General features: G+C 57.3%; 1 protein-coding gene across 1 annotated transcript; it reads right to left on the bottom strand.

The window, feature by feature from the left end:
• Positions 1-4,652: 4,652 nt before the first annotated feature.
• Positions 4,653-7,912, bottom strand: LOC117641020. The gene is made up of 12 exons (XM_034378113.1): positions 7,728-7,912; positions 7,526-7,630; positions 7,322-7,453; positions 7,092-7,244; positions 6,680-6,721; positions 6,453-6,599; positions 6,151-6,192; positions 5,926-6,066; positions 5,703-5,747; positions 5,492-5,626; positions 5,312-5,413; positions 4,653-5,224 (listed from the first exon to the last, which is right to left on the bottom strand). The coding sequence occupies exons 1-12, from the start codon at positions 7,791-7,793 to the stop codon at positions 5,078-5,080; spliced, it is 1,257 nt and encodes a 418-aa protein (XP_034234004.1). The 5' UTR covers positions 7,794-7,912; the 3' UTR covers positions 4,653-5,077.
• Between the last annotated feature and the right edge of the window lie 10,614 nt (positions 7,913-18,526).

Genomic DNA, 18,526 nt, shown 5'->3' with positions numbered 1-18,526 from the left:
ATGCGAGTCCAAATTGAATCGTTGGTAATGTGCGTGTTTTGCAGAATGGGAGGTGTGGACAGATAATTTGCAGCGGGCGAGGCAGCGCAACAGTGCTAACATTTGCTGAATTATGCATGTTGCATGCAGTGCGAGAGAGAGGGAGAGAGGGGGAGAGAGGTGGACGGCCACGCCACCGAAAGCCGAACGAGGGGAGAGTAATTATGAAGGGAAGCACGGTGTCAACAGCAATAAATAAAAACGGGTCACTATCTTGATTCAAGTTTTCAATTACCGCAGCGGCTGTCAGGGGAAAATAGCGAATCTGTCGATGAGTCCGATTTTAGAACGGCGGCTGTGGTTGCGATTGCAATGAGGCAAGGTTCGTTACGTGAAAACTATGAAAAACAACAACACTTTTTTGTGTGGTTTCCCCCACGAAAGTGGCGTTAGTTGGCGTCGCTCATCAGGGCGTGCTAAGCGTTTATAAGCAACGCCCCGCCCCGAGCAACGCTCGAAATCGAAGCCGAGGTGCCTATTTTATTACGTTTCATATTTATTACTTCTCGTCGCCGTCTCACCCTGCCTTGCGGTGTGCAGTCACTGCCCGCATGCGTGCGTGTGTGTGTGTGCGTGTATTCAAATTTGTGTTCCTCCTCGCGCGTAATGATCGGCTGATTAAAATGTGAATGGGTCATGGGTAAAAGTGGCCACCTGTCATCGCTGCAAGAAAATGAAACGAAAAATGTCCGCAGGGTTCGGAGGGAAGGGAGAGAGAGAGAGAGAGAGAGAGAGAGAGAGAGAGAGAGAGAGAGAGAGAGAGAGAGAGAGAGAGAGAGAGAGAGAGAGAGAGAGAGAGAGAGAGAGAGAGGGAAGAGCACGGAGAGGTGGAGAAGAGGGGAGGGAAGAGAGAGAGAGAGGCCGGTGGAAGTGGTCACCCTGCACATCACGCATTTATGCCAAGCTAATTGACGATTGAAGAGATTTGTGTGGCTGCCCATAAAAGCGACTTGGTGGCGACGTTGCCAAGGGCAACGCAACGCAACGCCGGGGAAATGGAAATGCGGGGAAAGAAAGAGATTTATTCTTGAGAAACCTCGCTCGCACTGCTAGCTCGCGGGGGGAAGTTACGACGGCCGAGTCGGCGCGCAAAGCGGCGCAAAGCTGCCTACAGAAAGGACGCTCATTCTTTTACAGCCGCACACTTTTGATGCAACTACTTGTCGCGTCGGCCGCGCCCCTCTCGGTGCAACCGGTTGCATGTCGCCGTGGTGTGCCGCGCTGTGCCTCGCAGTGCCGCATCACGGACGCGTTGCTCGGCCGTGCCTGCATGCGTTCGTTCGGATCCAATTTTATGCCCGCGCTCGGGTTACCGCCGATAGAGGCTTAGGAAGTGAGCCGCTCGGTCCGCCAGGGCTCCGCCAGCAGGGCAGGTGTATCGCGGACTTGACTCGCGGACTGACGGGGAGATAAAGCAAAACACGTCGCGACAACAACGGCCGCCGGCCAGTCAGGAAGCGCGACAGAGACGGGGCAGCGGCGTGTCTCTCTCAGCCTGCGGTCCTGCAGTGCGAGCTGCGCCGCTCTGCCGCTCGCTCAGCTCTGCCCCGCGGCCACCCCTATTGAACGAGCTGCAGGCTTATTCCGAGTCGTCGCTCTGTCTCTCTCGCACTCGCCGAGCGTGCCGTGTCGGTGCGAGAGAGACAGAGCGACGAAGACGACTGAGATTGACTTTCCAGCCGCGCTCGTGGACTTTACTGCGCTGACCCTCCGCGCGCCCCGCCCCGCCGGCAGGTTTCTGCACTAGTAAAAGTGTTGGTGATAAAGATGGGCGGGCAGATACCGCACCGCGCACGGCGTCCTTGCAGGCCCGTCATGCTGGCCATCATACCCGCGCGCGGCATTTGGGCGCAAGTGTTGCCAACCTGTCGGCGCAGCGACGCGGCTGCGGCCTGCCTGGGAGGGGAGGTGGAAAAAAATCGGACTCGAACACAAACCTGTGGGAATAGTCGTGAAAATGAAAAGGTTTTAGACGCGCGCGGAAAATCAGAGTCGCATCTCTCCAGGACTGCTTTACTGCGCCGTTTGTCGGTTTGTCGGCCTCGCGTGACTGCGATGCTGCGCGCCCGTTAGTGTCCACTTGAGCTAAAACCCCTCGGCCGGCCGGCCAGCCAGCCAGCCAGCCAGCCGCCCAGGCCGGGCGCGCCAAAACGCGCAGTAAAATCGCCATCCGCCACATGCAGCCTGCAGCCACCGGGGGCTCTCGGGGGACTCTCGGCATGCTCTCGGAGACCAGTAGCCTTCGCTTTAGCGTTAATCGACTTCCTCGCGGATTATGTAGTCGCGGGCCAGCCGCGATGGAAAAGAGGGGAGGGGTCTACAATCGCTAAACTTCTGAAATGAAATAAAATAAATGGAAGATATTAAATTGATTTGCGTAGAAAATTTTCATGCGCAGCATATTAGAACAAGGTAAAATTTTGTAAAACATCGGGTGCAATTTTCCGAAGTATCCCATTAAAAAACGGTAGCAACATGATGCTTCCCCGCTGGAAATTAAAGACGATCGCAATTTGGTCGCGAAAGGCTGTTGTCGGCTGAGCCCCGGGCGGGGCCGGGCGGGGCCGGGCGGGGCCGAGCGCGGCCCACCGACACATGAGCCATATTTCACCGGCCTACTTCGGAGACTCACTTACGGGCCGCTCGGTTCGGAATGCCCCCCGAGGCCTAAATGCTTCCTAGCCAGCGCAGCCAGCGCCACGCATGCAATGAGCTGCTTCATCACCGCCACTCCCCCCAACACAAGCGCGCGCCGGGGCCTGCATGTAAAGCATGTAAAAAATCGCCCCTCACAACGACACGCCACGCGCGCTCCTACGAACGACGACGACCCTCGGCGGGCGAATACGGTCTGGGCGAATGCCTGCGGCAGGCGGAGCGGGATTCGGGGCTAGCTCGGTACCCACTGCTGGAGTGGACACCCTTCTGCCCTCTGCCCGCCCCCAGTACACGCCGCGCTCCTGCCCAGCGTGCGGAAGGCTCTTCGCCGAACCCCAAGAAAGCCAGGACACACCCCGCAGGCTCTCGTCAAGCAGCACTGGCCGGGAAATCCTAGGCAAGCAGGAAGGAATCATTTTGGTCGGAAAATTTGTTTCCGCCGGGCGCCATGGCGTGGAAGAAACAACGACTTTTTATTTTCAGTGCCCCACGCGCATCCAAATGAACTCGTCCGAGGCGCCGAGGCGCCAAAAACTAACACGGTGCTCACGCAGAGCCATCGGGAAAAAAGGAGTATGACGAGGGGGGGGGGGGGGCAGCAGCGGCGTTATGGATGCCGCCTCATCTATCGCCGGGAAACAAACATTGAAATCACGACGCGGGCTAATGGCGAGTCGGGAATGTTTTCCTCATATTTTCGACGGCGTTTGAACGAACGCCTCGGACGTCCACGTCCATTCAACAGATCCATTCTGAAGGCCGTCCTCGAGGAGATTTTACTTTTCCTTAAATGATATGCTCGGAAAAAAATTAAATAAACTCGAGTCTCCCGTCGGAGACAGGCGCGACGCAAGGTTTCACTATCGGCGCCTCGCCCGGCACGCAGGGCGGCCGTGGGCTCTGTCCACACCAGTCCACACGCGGCCGTTTCATCAAAAATTTAAATGGAGACGATGTCCGGCGGTGTTTACAGTCGCCTATTGTCCGGCGTGGTTTAGTGCGAGTTTTACCGCGGCCCAATCCAGCCTGAGCAACGCGCCGCCGCCGCGCCACGCGGGGAAGACCGGAGCCATTTCCGTGAATGTCACTTCCCCTTCCCCTCCCCTCATTACTCGCTACGCGTCGCCACGCGGTGTGGCCGGCCGCCCCGGGGCTGCTCAGGCTCAGGCCGAGGCTCAGGCTGCCCGTCGGCCGGCCCATCTCGATAAGCAGAGATATTCACATCTCGAGGCCAGTTTCCACTTCTAAACGCCCAGATCATCTTTTCCAAAGCGTTTGGCTTGAATGGCCCTTTTAAAAAAATCACTCGGAGCCGAGGCGAGGTTTCTCTCCGGCCGGGGTGGCGCCTGGCCGAGGGCGAGGCGAAGCGGCCGCGCCCCCCGCCGCCGCGGCATGCATGCCCGGCCACGCCGCCCGGAGCGCTTCACACCTTTGATTGGCGCCAATCTCATTGCCTTCGGCCCCTCGGCCCTTCGGCGCGATGGACAAGCCGTGTCGGCCGGCCGCGCGGGGAATGAGGAATGCGTGCTGTGCCCAGACTCGCCGGACTCCAGCAGACTCCAGGCGGCAGCGTGACGCCGCGTGGCGCGGGCGGCGGAGCGGAGCGCCGTGCCGGCAGACAGTCCCGCCGCGCGCACCCGCACGGCCTGCCTGCCTACCCCTCGCTCTGCAGGGGCTCCGGAGCCTGGGGCCGCCGTGGCGGGGTCCAGGTCCAGGCAGGCAGTCCCACCGCGAGCCGCCCCACGGCCTGGAAGACGAGCAGGTACCTAACGTGTAACGTAGGGAGGCAGCGTCGTCGTGCGCATATGTATGTTTCGAACAATTTCTCATACGGCCAACTTACAAAGAACCTATTTTCCATACTGCACTGACTTTATTTTCATGTTAGATGTTCAAGAATTTTTGTGTTCTTTTTTTTAAAAAAAGGGGGGAGGGAAGCCAGTACGAACTTAAATGCACATTTTAGACATTTATTAGGTTAAGAAGTGATAACAGATTTCACATAAAGAAAAGAATCACCATTAAAATAAAGTAAAATTATGTGAGGAGAACAAAAACAAACAACTTAAGAGAGCTTAAAAGGTAATTTGTACCTAATTAGGTTGATTTATCACATTTAAAAAGATGAATCAAGAATGTACAACTTTTCTTCCTTCTGAGAACTTGTTGTCCTGACTTTTTTCATCTTTTATCTTACTTTTACTTCTCTTACTTAGACATACAACTTAAATTTAATGTAGTCCGCTGACTCTCCTTCTTTAACATGCTAATCAAAGACATTTGGTTTTTAATGGCGAGTCTAAAATTGTTTTTTTCAAAACAATGTGAGATTTGACAACATTATTGCAGTTCGACTTTTTTCCAAATATATGAACCCCACCTATGAGGATAGAAAGTTAAGTTTTGCCAACAACGCATTATCCAGTATGTTACCAAGCCTGGCCTTCATCCCACTTACTAATTGACCCTCTTGTTCTTGGGGCTCGGTGGCAGCCAAGATGCCTGCAATTATGTCAGTAGTTGGTTCCTGCAAAATAAGCAAAGTTGAGTGGATCATAGGAAGCAATAAATTAAATTACTGTATATTCATATGGAATAATGTTCAGATAGAAACCTTGGCAATGTTTCGTCCCATCTCACGTTGAATCATCTGACATTGAATCGGAGTCAGCACTTTTGCGCTAACTGTGTCATTCCTGGTATCAGTAGATGGCAACTGGACAAAATGGAAGAATTTTAAATAATAATTAAACCTTTGCTAAGAGAAATAGCAAAAAATAAAGCAAACCTTTACCTTTGGCATATCTGATTCTTCTGGCCCCTGATGCAGAATATCATTTGTTGGCAATTGCTCTACCCATTGCTCTACCTCTGATTTGGAACTTCTGTTAATTTTGTTTGTTAACTTTGTTGAAAGCTCAATTATAAACTGAAAATTTTAACAAAATTAGTTATATTTTAAACATGCTAACAGAAGAGAAAAAATTGAAGCAAGTACAAATTACCTTTGAATCATAACTTGATTCTATATTTTGCAGTTCCTGATCAAGCTGCAAATGGATTACAGTGAACATTAGAAAAATTGAAAAAAATCTTCCTCTAACATAGTGGGAACAAGTGGGAAAGAACAAAACTTGGATTGTCCCAGCTCTATTTTAAAATTGTACCATGGGCTAGCTTATGAGCAATTAGTTCTGGGATAAATTCATTTATGGAGAAAGCATTTACCTTTGGCATAGTTGATCCGACTGGCTTTTGAGGCAGAATTTCGGTTGGTAGTACAATGTCCAATGTTCTCTGTTGCTCTACTTTAGGTTTGGAACACCTGCTAATTTTATTTGTTGACTTGGTTGAAAATTCAATTAGGCACTGAAAATTGCAACAGCATGAGTGAGACAGTATTGTAATGCACAAGCTAGAAGGAGGAAAAAATCTGAAGCCCAAACAAATTACCTTTGGATCACTTGATGCTATTTTGCGCAGTTCCTGTTCAAGCTGCAAATCAAGCTGCCCATTAGTGTACACAGCAAGTGTTAAAAAACGGCAAAAATCTTTCTCCAACATAAATCAATGGTCATTGGGTTTCTTTGATACTATGTCAGCAGTAATCTTTGCGTTGAGAATGTTACCAAAAAATGTGGCATGGCCCAGCCCCACTTTGATTCATTGATCAAAAGATTTAATCTTAAAACCCGTGTACTCGCTAGTGAAAGAAGAATTCTGGGACTTTAACCAATCCTTAGAGAAAGCATTACCTGTGGCATACTTGATCGCTTCTGGGGCTTCTGAGGCAGAAGAATATTGGCTGGTGGTATAATTTCCAATGTTCTCCGTTGCTGTACCTTAGTCTGGGAACCTCTGCTAATTTCATTGGCTGACTGTGTTGGAAGTAAAATTGGACACTGAAAATTTCAACAGAATTAGAGTGTATTTTATTGGACATTCAAAGAAGAGAAAGAAATCTATAGCGGATACATATTACCTTAGAATCAACTATTTCTACCTGGTCGAACCGCAAATCAAGCTGCAAATCGGTGCACACAATAAGTACAAAAATAAGGTAAAAGATCTTCCGCTAAAAGAAATATACACTCAATGGACTTCCATGATACTTGGTCAGAATTGATGGAATGTTACCAGAAACCATCAGATGGCTCACCACCATTTCTGTACATTGGTCAAATGATTTAATCCAACATACTTTTTTGGGAGGGAAAAGAATAATGAAATCAACAACAAACACCAAGTTTGAAACTCTGACATGTGTTCCAAGGGTGCTCTTGGGTGGGAAAAATAGACCCCAAGATTTCATGCGGGCTCATGTTCAGAATTGGCCTATGTGCCCTGTGTAACCTGTTCTGGGATTTACAGTAATCCATTGTGAATGCATTTACCTTTCGCTTAGTTGATTGCTTCTGGGGCTTCTGAGGCTTTTGAGGCAGAAAATTGGGTGGTGGTAAAATTTCGAATGTTCTCGGTTGCTCTTTATTGGATTTAGAAAGTTTGCTAATAGTATTTGGTGACTTTGTTGGATATTCCAAACGACACTGAAAATTTTAACACAATTAGAGATATTTTGATAGACATGCCAAAAAGAGAAAAAATCTGAAGCCAAACAAATTACCTTGAAATCACCTGATTCTTTCATCCGCAGTTCCTGATTAGGCTGCAAATCGGTGTACACATTGAGTATATGTCCTTCGTACATACACCCGTTCAACGAGAGCACCTGCAGGGGATTGTGACCTGGTGTAATCTAAGAACAAGAGCCATTAGCATGACGCCATAGTCAACAGACAGACAAAGCGAGTAAGCAGCATCAACTAACCTTGACAGTGGCAGTAGTAAAATTAGTTTTGAACTTAATGTTGCTCTCAACAAACTTTTTAGCACAGCCAGGCAAAGATTCGTTGAGTAACTTGACAACATCATCCTATGTGAGACACAGATGAGGGTGGAGAAGATTCATGATGAGAGAACAATCAAACTACGCTATACAGTAAGCAATGTGTGGCAATGAGAATACTTACTTCCCAAGTACCGTAGGGAAGATTTTCAATGGTTACATCACTAATAGTGTAGTCGAAATGCGACATGATGTCCCTCAGGCATAAATAATCTGCTTCAAACTTCAAACAACCCCAACCTGCTCTTCCCGCTCCGCTCAATCATTTTTTGACTCCGTACCAGAGTTGTGTTTCGCGGCTTCGCCGGCTGGCCGAGTGGGGGTAGGTGGGGGTAGGTGGGGGTGGTGGGGGTTGGTAAAGAAGAGAAATTGCGGAAAGAGAAAACTCGGTGTGGAAAATAATTTCGGGGATGAGAAATTGTCTGGAACACATCTCGTCAAACGCCGGGTGGGTGTTTTGCCTACCCCTCGCTCTGCAGGGGCTCCGCAGCGCCGCCTCGGGCCGCCGATTGCTTTTAAACCAGTGCTTCCACCGCGGCACCGGCCTCGCCGGCGGCCGCCTCGTCGTCGGCGGCCTCACGGCCTCGTCGGCGGTGTCCGCGACCCAGCGCCGCGGTCGTTATTTTGGAGCGGCGCGGCAAAGGCCGGAGAGGCCAGAAAGAAACAAAATGTGGCCGTCGAGGCGGTGGTGTGGCGGTGTGACTTATGAAAGCCGCGTGTGATTTCAGAACGAGAAACGCCGCGCCGCCGCGCCGCCGCCTGCCCTCTGGACAAGTGGGGTCCCGCGGCACCGCCGCCACAGCCGCCGGACCGCCCCTCCGTCCATCAGCGGGGACTTTTCGGACGGCGCGGGAATCCGAAACCAAATCTACGGGCGGCGTGGGCGGCGAGCGCGCGTTGAACGCCGTCGAGTGCGGCACCGTGCTCACTGGTATCGGGAAAGAAGAAGAAGAAGAAGAGGACGGCGCGGGGACGCACAGTGCCCGCGGCCCCGGGGCGATGGGGCGGCGAATTCAAAAAGCGCGCGCTGCTGCTTCGCATCGTAAAGTCGCCCAAATGAGGCCGACGGGGCGGCGGTCCTCGGCGAGGCATTAGGCACTCATTTGGCCGGACACCATCTTTACGGCGGCTCGGTTGTCGTGGCGACGGGATGGGCCACGAGTAGCGAACGTGCTTTATGAAGGGGGTGGAAAAATCGGTGAGTGTGTGCGTGTCGGTAGTGTTTGTGTGAGTGCGTGTCTGTGTGAGTGTTTCTCGCGTGCCGCCGCGGCGTCCCTTTGCTTTTCGCCCCGATGCGGTTTCGGTCGGATTTATGTGACGCCGAGGCCGCCAAGCCGCCAGCGCCGCCGCCCCGGCCTAATACCTTTGATTGAGTTTCAGCCGAAGCGCAGTCGGCGGCGGCGGCGCCCCGAGTGGAGTGACGCGGTGGCCGCAGAGAGAGCGAGAGAGACAGAGAGAGACACCCCCCGGGGCGGAACTGGGGCATTACTCTGTGAGTTACCTGGACGGCGTCCTGGACGGCGTCCTGGACGGCCTGCACACGGAAAGGGCACGCGCGTTAATGTGCCTCGTGTAATGATAACTGTATTTCATTCAAAACGCGGACGAGTGCGTTGTGATCTATATTTCCGGGTCGATGGAAACGGATGGAGTGGAATCAGTGAAAGGGTATCCCGGTATAACTCAGGCGGCCCGGGCCCAAAGCCGCGGCCCGGCCTCGGCGTGGAGTGGTGCCTGATCTAGTTAGCCGGCGGGCCTAGCCGAGGGCCTGGGGCCAGGGGCCTGCCGGGCCTGCCCACGAACTGCATGGAGTTGACCGGCCGACAACGCGGCCCCGCGCAGAGCATGCAGAGCATGGAGCAGCACCACTGCCTCGGATCGAATGGCAGTCTAGCAAAGTGATCGTACCTGCGCCGTCGAGCCAAGCGTCATTAGATTAAATTTATTCCGAGGGCCGAGGCGCCCCTGGAGGGTATCTTCCCATTGTAGCCCCCCCTCCCCCCCCACTCGAGGCATTTCCGATGCTGCGGCGCTCTGAGTGAGACGTGGCTCATATGGTAATTGTTTGTGTTCCCATAATCAAAATGACACTCATATGCGCGTTTAGGGGGTTCCACACAATAGGGAAAAAAGGCGTACACACGTGCAGCCGTGGCGAGCAGGGTGGGTGGGGGAATCCAAAATCGTTAGTCATTCGGCGTGAAAACTGCCGGGTGGAAAAAAGTGAGACTGAAAATTGAAACGGAAAACGAAAGAAAATTGCATTGTACTTTTGTTGTTTTCGTTAGGTGATTGTGCGGCGAAGCAAAGGCAAAAACAATTTGCTCTTTTTTCGGTGGTGTATTTTTATCCACAAGGAATCCGTGAGGTCCCCTGCAGGCCGCCCGCCCGTGCGCCGAGAGGAGGTGGGGGGAGGGCGGGGGGAGGCGAGAAGATGACCGCGGCTTTTATAGCCGCATCTGACTTGTTCAACATTTATTTCTGTTTGGGTGAGCGAAGGAAAGCGCCCGAATGGATTCATCCTGGAATGCCCGAGTGCCGTTACCCACGTGGCAGCCCAGCCGACTCAATTTGCCCCGGAAAAGCCGGAAAAGTCGTCCGGGACGTTGAGAACCCCCACGCCACGCGACGGCGGGCGGCGTGTGTGTACGCACGCGCGGCGACGCACGTCGGCAAGCCGAGAAACAGAAACGAAAACAAGAAAAAAGACGAGACACTGCCCGGAGCCACGGGCGGCGGCCCGGGCGGCGGCATGGGACCGCGCAGGGTCAAAGGGCACCACGGCATAATATTTAATTAGTAATTTTACGCGCGCTCTGAATCAATTACTCGAGTGTAATTCCATTAATCTGGTTGGCGTCGAGGCTCCGCAGGCCGTGAGGTGCACGCGCTACTAATGAGCTTCGCAGGCCGATTAATTTCGAAGCGGCGAAGCGGTCCACACCGCGCCGTCCACCCCTGGGAAGGGCCCGCCCCCGCCCCACCCGACCTCCCCGCCCCGCGCCCGCCCCGCCCCCCCCCGCCCCGCCCCGCCCCGCCCCGCCCCCCGCCCCCCGCCCGCACCGTCACTTAGGCCGCATCGTCCGCGCCGTCCATCAGCAGCCCCGCAAAACTGCATTTGTTTTCTTCTCAGCGTGCTGGTGCTCGGCGTGCTGGTGCTCGGCGTGCTGGTGCTCGGCGTGCTGGTGCTCGGCGTGCTGGTGCTCGGCGTGCTGGTGCTCGGCGTGCTGGTGCTCGGCGTGCTGGTGCTCGGCGTGCTGGTGCTCGGCGTGCTGGTGCTCGGCGTGCTGGTGCTCGGCGTGCTGGTGCTCGGCGTGCTGGTGCTCGGCATGCTGGTGCTCGGCGTGCTGCCTCGTATCTCCTTTCACCGGTCGATGCGGCGCCACGCCGCGCGGTCAGCGTCAGCGTCGGCGCCTCCAGGGATTTATTGCCTGCGATCGCGGAGAAGGGGTTTGTTTGTACTCCAAGTGGCAGCAGGTACCTCAGTCAGGTGGACGCAAAAAATAAAGTCCGAAGAGAAACTTTAGTTTATCTACTTTTTGCTGATGTCGTAGCAACCTGTTACTCCACGTGCGCGTTGCCAAAGTGTGTCGTCTGGTCGTCAGTCGTTGTTGTCTGTCTGTGTGTGCCTGTGGCCTAGCTCCGCCGATGCACACGTGCTCGGCCGGCTGGCCGAGATTGCAGGATTCCAGGTATGTTCCTGGGGGCAGCACCGCCGACAATTTCAGCCGATCCTAGCGTCAACTGGTTCAGCGTTGCCACACAGAAAAACGGCGAAAAAGCGAGGGGGCTTTCTGCAGGAGATCCCTCGTCTTGAACGAAGCGGAGCGTCGGCGCGGGCGGCCCCCACAGACCTCCGAAAAACAGTGCAAGGGTCAGGTCGCGGCGTCTGTAGATGAAGCGACCTATCTAGAATCGTCGAAGGAGGCGTCTGGGGGCGGAGCCCCGCCACATGCACTCCCGAAAATTCCGATCGATGGACAGATGCCAAGGCCGGGCGCGAAGGAGGCTACGCTCGGGTCACGGTGGACGCCGGCGCGGTTGGGCCGAACGCCCGCCGCCGACTCCCGCCGCAAGCCTGTTACGACAGACGCGGTCGGCCGAAGAGCCTACCTTGACTTCTCGATTTGTTTACGGTACCGCAATCGGTTACTCCGTGTCCGTTGCGCAAGACGTGACACGTGCACGATAAACTGGCTAGGGCCGGTCCAGTTTTTTTGTTGCCGTGGCTGCCCGTCGGCGGGCCGCCTCGCGCCGAGCCAACACGTGTTCGGCTACCGGCCGGCCGCCCAGGATGGGATTCCAGGATGCTCCTGCAGGCAGTACCGGCTCGTACACTGTAGGCCTGTAGGCCGCGGATGCCCGTGGCGCGGCCAGCGGTGGGCCACCGAGAAAAACGGCGGGATGAGTTAAAGCCGAGGCGTGACTTTGCAACTGCAGCAAACTGCAGCATGGCCCCTCATCAATTCCAAGCCCTTTTGTTTTTTCGCCGTTCGATGCGTCCGCCGGCCGGCCACACAGAAGACGCCCGAAAAACAGGCGGGCCGGCGTCGCGGCGTCGCGGCGTCGCGAGACGGACGACGAACGACCACAGCGACACGCGGCAGGGAGGCGTCGCGACGCCACATTATTTTCACTCCCCGAATTCCGAGTGGTAATGGTACAGTGTCAAAAAGGCCCGGGCGCTGTAAATAAAGGGAGGCTATCTCGGGTCATCGGGTCCCGACAATTCGGCCGGACGGTTTGGCCTGCAACGCCCCGCCCCGCCCCGCCCCGAACAATCTCTTGGATCTGATCGGAGTCGGATCGCCGAAGAGGCGATTCGGCGCGTCCGAGTTGTTTAGGTGACCGCATCGGGTACGCGCGGAGCGGCGGTGCGCGCGGCCGGCCGTAACTGCCCCGCCGGCCGGGCCGAGCTGGCCGCTTGTCTCCGCGCCCCGCTACGCCCCGCTACGCCGCGCCGGCCCGCCGGGGCCCCTCCCCTATACTTACCGATTTCGGCTGTTCGGCCCGCCCCAGAGGGCCCCGGCAGTCCCGGCAGCCCCGGCCCTGCGACAATCATAAAGCAGCGATTTTATCGCCTTTGTTTGCTCTGATTGGACGAGTTCCATTTTCTTCATTAACGCCGATGCCCCGCCTTGTCCGCACGGTAGCCGCGCCAGCCAAGGCGGCGGCAGCGCAGCGGCGATCGAGATGATATCGCACCGGGTAGGTTTTACCTTTTTTTAGGCTGACTGATTTCTCCTTCCCTCTCTCTCTCTCTCTCTCTCTCTCTCTCTCTCTCTCTCTCTCTCTCTCTCTCTCTCTCTCTCTCTCTCTCCTCTCCCCTCCTCCTACCGGAGCCAGACACAGGCCGCGTCACCGTTCGCGTGCCAATTTACATAGCCGGAGTCGCGAGGCGCGGCGCCTCTAACTCAATGCAACTACCTAAACCTCACAAAGGCGACAATGACACTCCCGGTGATCCACCTTGTGCTGGCACGGACCGGTCGCCCAAAGTGCGGCCCGCCGCACGCGCGCAGTGGGACCGGGACCGGAAAGGCGATGCACGCACGCCGGACTGCGTCGCACCGAAGATTCGCCGTCCCTCTGTCCCTCTCGCGCCCCTGCGGGACGCCCCGCGTGCAAGAGAGACTTCCTGCTGGCTCCGGTTGAGGCTGCGGGCGGCGGGGCGGCCGGGCGGCCGGGCTATCATGTTTCCGGGCAGAAGACAATCCCGGCGTGCCCGGAGGCGCGCGGCTTGTTGCCCGGGACTCCGGACTCCGGACGGGCGGACGCTGCCGGCGGACGGCTAGGCCTGGCCGGGCACAGCCGTACGATGCGTACAATGTTGTGGGTAACGCTGTGGGCAATGTTGTGGACCCAGTCGACAGACTCGCCCAGAGCGCGCGTTAAAAGAGAACAAGGTGGTGGCGAACTGCAAATCACTTTCGTCGGATTGTCAGCCGACGGTCGAGCCCGGCGAGCCGGAAAGAGAAACAACCTTCCCTCCTCCCGAGTGAGCGAGACTGTCGTTATCAAAGTGACAGGGCGCTGCGCCGGCAGTGCTGCGGCCCGGCCGGCCTACTCCACGCTCATCATCACCATTTACACTCCCGCTTATAACTCACCTGGGTGGCACAAATGACAGGTGAAAATTAACCGGGGATGAACGGGCCGCGCTCATTGCGCCCTAATGGTGCGGCCGGCCGCCTCGTGATGACTCCGTTTACGGTTTTGCGGTCCGGACGACTCAATCCGGCATTTAGGGCCTTAAGGGCGCGCGCGTGTGTGAGTGTGTGCGTGAGTGCGTGTGTGTGTGCGTGCGTGTGCATGCGCGAAACGCCTCGCGAACGCCGCCGCAGCTGTCCCGCGGCCCGCCGGTCCCGGCCGGTGCGGTCCGCGCGCACTTCCCGATGCATGTATTCCTCCAGGCCCCAGGCCGCCCTGGGCACCAGCTTAACGACGTGTTTTCGAATTTTCCCGCGAGAACCATCTCCGTCCCTCTGTTCGCACGACGGCGACGCTCGGCGCAACGACGGGCGCGGTGGATGCGCGCGCACGACGAGTCGTCGACGACCCGGCGACGGCGACGGCCACGACGCGGCAATTTTTGCCCTGTCGGAGCGCGTGCGTGATTTACTCTTGCCTAGGCGAAAACAACAACAACGACGACGGCGACGACGACAACAACAACAAGAAGGCCGGGCGGTACAGTGACAAATGCAGGGACGGCCCTCATTACAATCTCATTAGGTCGGCCAAATTAATATTTCCAACGAGTGCGTATGTCTCTCTGGTGAGGTCTCCATTACCGCGGGGTAGACGGCGGCTAGACGACGGGGCGGGCGGCGCCGCTATGGCCGCGGACCTCTGCCGGGGCCGGCATGGCGCGGCGCCGGGACGCTGCGCACCGCGCGCTGTCGTTGCGAAATTCGTTTGACCTCGGCGGCCTCGGCCTCCAGCGCGACGCTCAAACAAACAGGCTATGAGAGAAATGGTCGCGACCAGGACGGCGACGCCTTTTCCGGTGGCACTGCGGCACTGCGAGCGGCAGAAACACCTCCAGTGTGGCGGGGCGACGCCGAGAAGGCCGACGAGAGCGTGCTCGCGGTGCGAGGCGCGGTGCGTCACCAAGAGTCCCCTCCAAATCGCCGCTTTTCTCACAATGTAATGTTATTATTGCGGGAGTCGCGCCTCGAAGCTCGAAAACGCTGTATAGCGGACGGCCACCCATTGTAATGGTGACCGGGGCCCGCCGGGCCGGGGGCTTGGGACTGGGCTTCCCCGCTGGGACGGGGACCTGGGACCCGGGACCCAGGACCGGGACCCCACACACTACTAAGGGAAGTCACTTAACGGGAGGTGTGGTACCCGTGGCCTGGCCGCGGCCGGGACAACCACTTATGTGACTCTCCGGGGCCACACAGGAAACCGCCACGGAGTCCCCGACAACAGAGTCTTAAAAGTCTTCGTAAATTTACTCGTATTCCAAAAAAGAACGGGGACAGGTCATATGCACCGGGCTAGGATTCGAACTGCGACCACCGTGCTGGTAACGCACCAGATATTGTCAAATAACAAGAGTGAAATATACTCATCGGCCTCTGGTCGACGGTTCCTTGGCTGTGTAGCCCGGTAGTGTTGTTCCCGTGATATTGGTGCACGCGGGCACGAAATATGAAGCACTTGACTCGCGGGGCGAGGCGTTAACACAACCGGTATTTTATTGATAGTAACGCTTTACAGCGCGCGAGTACTAAACGCGACTTTGGACGCCTAGAAGAATTTACTGTCACATTGACACTTTGGCGTGGCCGGGCTCGTTTACGGCGTGCGTCCCACGGAATGCGTCTCAGGGAAGGGGGAAGGGGCGGGGCGGCAACCCTCCAACCGCGGAGCCGCGGAGCCCCACGGGCGGCCTACCTCGCAGGCGCTCGGCCCGGGGACTTGAACGCACGAGCGGCCGGCAGCCTGCCTGCCTGGCTGCCTGCCTGGCTGCCTACTTCGCTGCCTACCGGGCTGCCTGCCTGCCTGGCTGCCTACCGGGCTGCCTGCCTGGCTGCCTACTTCGCTGCCTACCGGGCTGCCTGCCTGCCTGGCTGGCTGCCTACTTCGCTGCCTGCCTGGCTGCCTGCCTGGCTGTCCGCCTGCTCCTCGCCTGCTGCCTCGCTGCATGCAGCGTCATCCCGGATTGGGCTCTATTATTTCTCCATAAAGCTGCGCAGCGCATCGGCGGCTGCCTGCCTGCCTGGCTGCTGGCGGTGGCCCCCACTTAGCCGGCCCAATGCGCAGTGTTATGGTCATTGGGATCGTAACCGTGTTATGACTGCTACTGAGTGCTTCATCAGTGCCGCCTGCCGGCTTAAAGGGCCGCGGCAAGGCGGCGTGGTGCGGCGCGGTGCGGCGTGCAAGCCGGTAGCCGGCGAGATGCTATCGAATGTGGAAAAGGCGAAACCGGTGGCGGCCGCAGCGGCCGGCGGCGCGGGTCCACGGCGGTCCACGGCCCCCGCGGAGTCCACCTCCTCCAGGGAGGCATCCCGTCGGCTCTGCTTCGGGGCGGCCTTGGACACGGCCGTGCCGTCGGTCGGGGTGGGCTCCGGAACTCCCCCGGGCGCCAAGAATGCCGTCCTGAGGCCCGGGGCCGTTTCGCGGGGCGTCGCCGCGGCGTCGCGTACCCGAACCGCGGACCACAGGCGGAGAAGGACCACATAAAGTACCCGGTACCCGCCGAGCTCGCAGGCTCAGCTGGCTTGGCTGCCGCGATCGTAATCTGCCTGCTTCAAATTACGGCGTATTAAGTAATGGGGGTCGCTCTGGCTGCTGGCGAAGCGAGCCCCGGCCGCGCAGCCTGGCGCACGCCGCCACACGCGTAGGGAAGACCTCGGCCTATCGGACCACTATCTCGGCATTGCCTCGGCATTGCCTGTTCGCCGCTCGGCGCAGCGCGGTGTAAGGCGGTGGGGCACTGGTGAGGCAGGGGACCGCCCCGGGCGTCGGCCTGGGGAGGGACACTCGCGGGGCGACCGCCGAAAGGACCGAAGGTGCCGCGAGCTGGGTGCGGTGGCCTGCAGCGTGCCTGCAGCGTGCCTGCAGCCAGATGACTTATCTCTGCTAACTGCCACGGGCGTCGCCGACCCCACACAGCAGCGGGCTGACCGCTCTGTCTGCCTCGCACTCATGAGGGAGTCCCGCAGGAGTGCGAGAGAGAAAGCGACGGAGACGCGACCGCCACCGGCGCAGTTGTTACGCGAAGACCGAAGGCCGGCAGGGCGCGTCGGGGGCTCCACCTCCTGTGCCTCCACCGGGATGGCAAAGCTGCACCAAATACACGCCAGACAAATAAAAGCGCGCGCAGAGTTGGTGCGCGAAAATGGGGAACTTGTCGTGCGGTACGGGCTGCGGGCTCGCTACCCGGTAGGTAGCCGAGCAATAACTCACTCGGCCTGATGCTGGCCAGATAGCACCGCGGCAACGGCGGCAACGCGCTACCCGATCTGCGAAGAGTGCTGCAGGCGGCGGGGCCGCGGCAGGGCCTAAATAGGAGGAGGGGGTCGAGGCGGTGGAGGGGGAGGTGTGTTCCGCTGACGCCCATCGGGTCGCGGTCGGTCGCGGTCGGTCGCCGTCGGTCGCGGTGCGTTTTCCTAATTCCGCCCCCAAATTTACATGGGTAATGTGACCGAGAGCAGTCCCTGCAGTCCCTGCGCGGCCGGCGGGGCGTGGTCTGTCGTGCCTCCCGGTAAGGCTTTCGGGAAGAACAGTCACGACCTTTGACCGGAAAGGAGAGGAAATGCCAAGCAGGCAACCAACAATTTTTTCATAAAATTTATTTTTGAATTTTTATTTTTATTTATGCTGGAGACGAATGTACTACATGGCAATAACGCTCCTCCCAGTGCAGTCACGATGCATGTAAAACAGTGCGTCGGTCGACCGCTTCAGAAATCGGACAGTTTACCTCGGAACAGGGCGACTAGGGTGAACAGGGCGAACAGAGGCGGCCCACATTTCCATACAGCACACGTCGACGCCCAGACTGTGCCGCACTTAGGGAAAAAGGGGCAGGGCGGGGTGAACTGGATGAAAGCACAGGGAAGCAAGGATTTCGTTTCGTCACGCGCTTGTTTGTTTTGCTTTTTTTACATTTGAACAACAACAACAAAAAAGCCATCCGCGATTGTAACTGGTTGATGCATCACTCACCTTGGTCGACTAGTGCCACACCCATCATGAGCCGTCCAGCGCGTTGACGGCCTTCGGGGCGTGGCGAGGCAAGGCGGGGCGGGGCGGGGCGGGGCGGCACGGTGTCGCGGCGGGGCGTGGCGACGTCAAAAGACTCATCGTCAGCGCCAGCGTCCAGCGTCCCTGGCAGGCAGGTAGGTACCTGGACGTCCTGCACGTCTTGGACGTACGACAGCGTCGGGAAGGAAGAAAGAGGAAGTTGAGGAAAGGAACCCACCGGTCAGCAGCAGAGTCGCCTGCCACCTGATTCCGAAGGATGGTCTCTAGCTCTGTCCCTCTCGCACCCCAACGGGGCGCCCCGCGAGTGCGACAAAGACAGCGACAACACGATGTCTGGGAATGAGGGGCTGCCTCGGCGGCACGCCACGCAGCGCGCCGCGCTTCACGGAAGCCCTCCATCAAGGCTGGCCAAAAGATGGCCAAAGGCTGGCCAAAACCCGAATCGGGCCTTGCCTTGCCTCGCTCTGATGCCGCCAAGACTCGAGACTCGACTCGAGACTCGAGACTCCGAGTCCGAGACGACACATCTGTTCCCATTACAAGGCGTTTAATTCGGGCCGCCTTCATAACAGGCTGGAATGAGGGGGGCTAAAAAATGGGATTCGATCCCGCTGACCCTCCGTGGCGTGGCGTGGCGACGCGTGCCACCGCCAGCCAATGGCAGCAATGGCCGGGCAGCGAGCGCAGCGAGTCCCCCAGACG

The sequence above is a fragment of the Thrips palmi genome, unplaced genomic scaffold (genome assembly GCF_012932325.1).
Source record: "Thrips palmi isolate BJ-2018 unplaced genomic scaffold, TpBJ-2018v1 HiC_scaffold_15, whole genome shotgun sequence".
Taxonomy (NCBI): domain Eukaryota; kingdom Metazoa; phylum Arthropoda; class Insecta; order Thysanoptera; family Thripidae; genus Thrips; species Thrips palmi.
Note: the sequence above shows the minus strand (reverse complement) of the source record. Positions and strands in the feature narration are given on the sequence as shown.

Coding starts and splice junctions, on each gene's coding strand:
- LOC117641020 (XM_034378113.1), bottom strand. CDS start 7,793: ATGTCGCATTTCGACTACACTATTAGTGATGTAACCATTGAAAATCTT. Junction 6,600..6,679: donor TAGAAATAGTTGATTCTAAG/GTAATATGTATC, acceptor TGAAATTTTCAG/TGTCCAATTTTACTTCCAAC. Junction 6,067..6,150: donor TAGCATCAAGTGATCCAAAG/GTAATTTGTTTG, acceptor TGCAATTTTCAG/TGCCTAATTGAATTTTCAAC.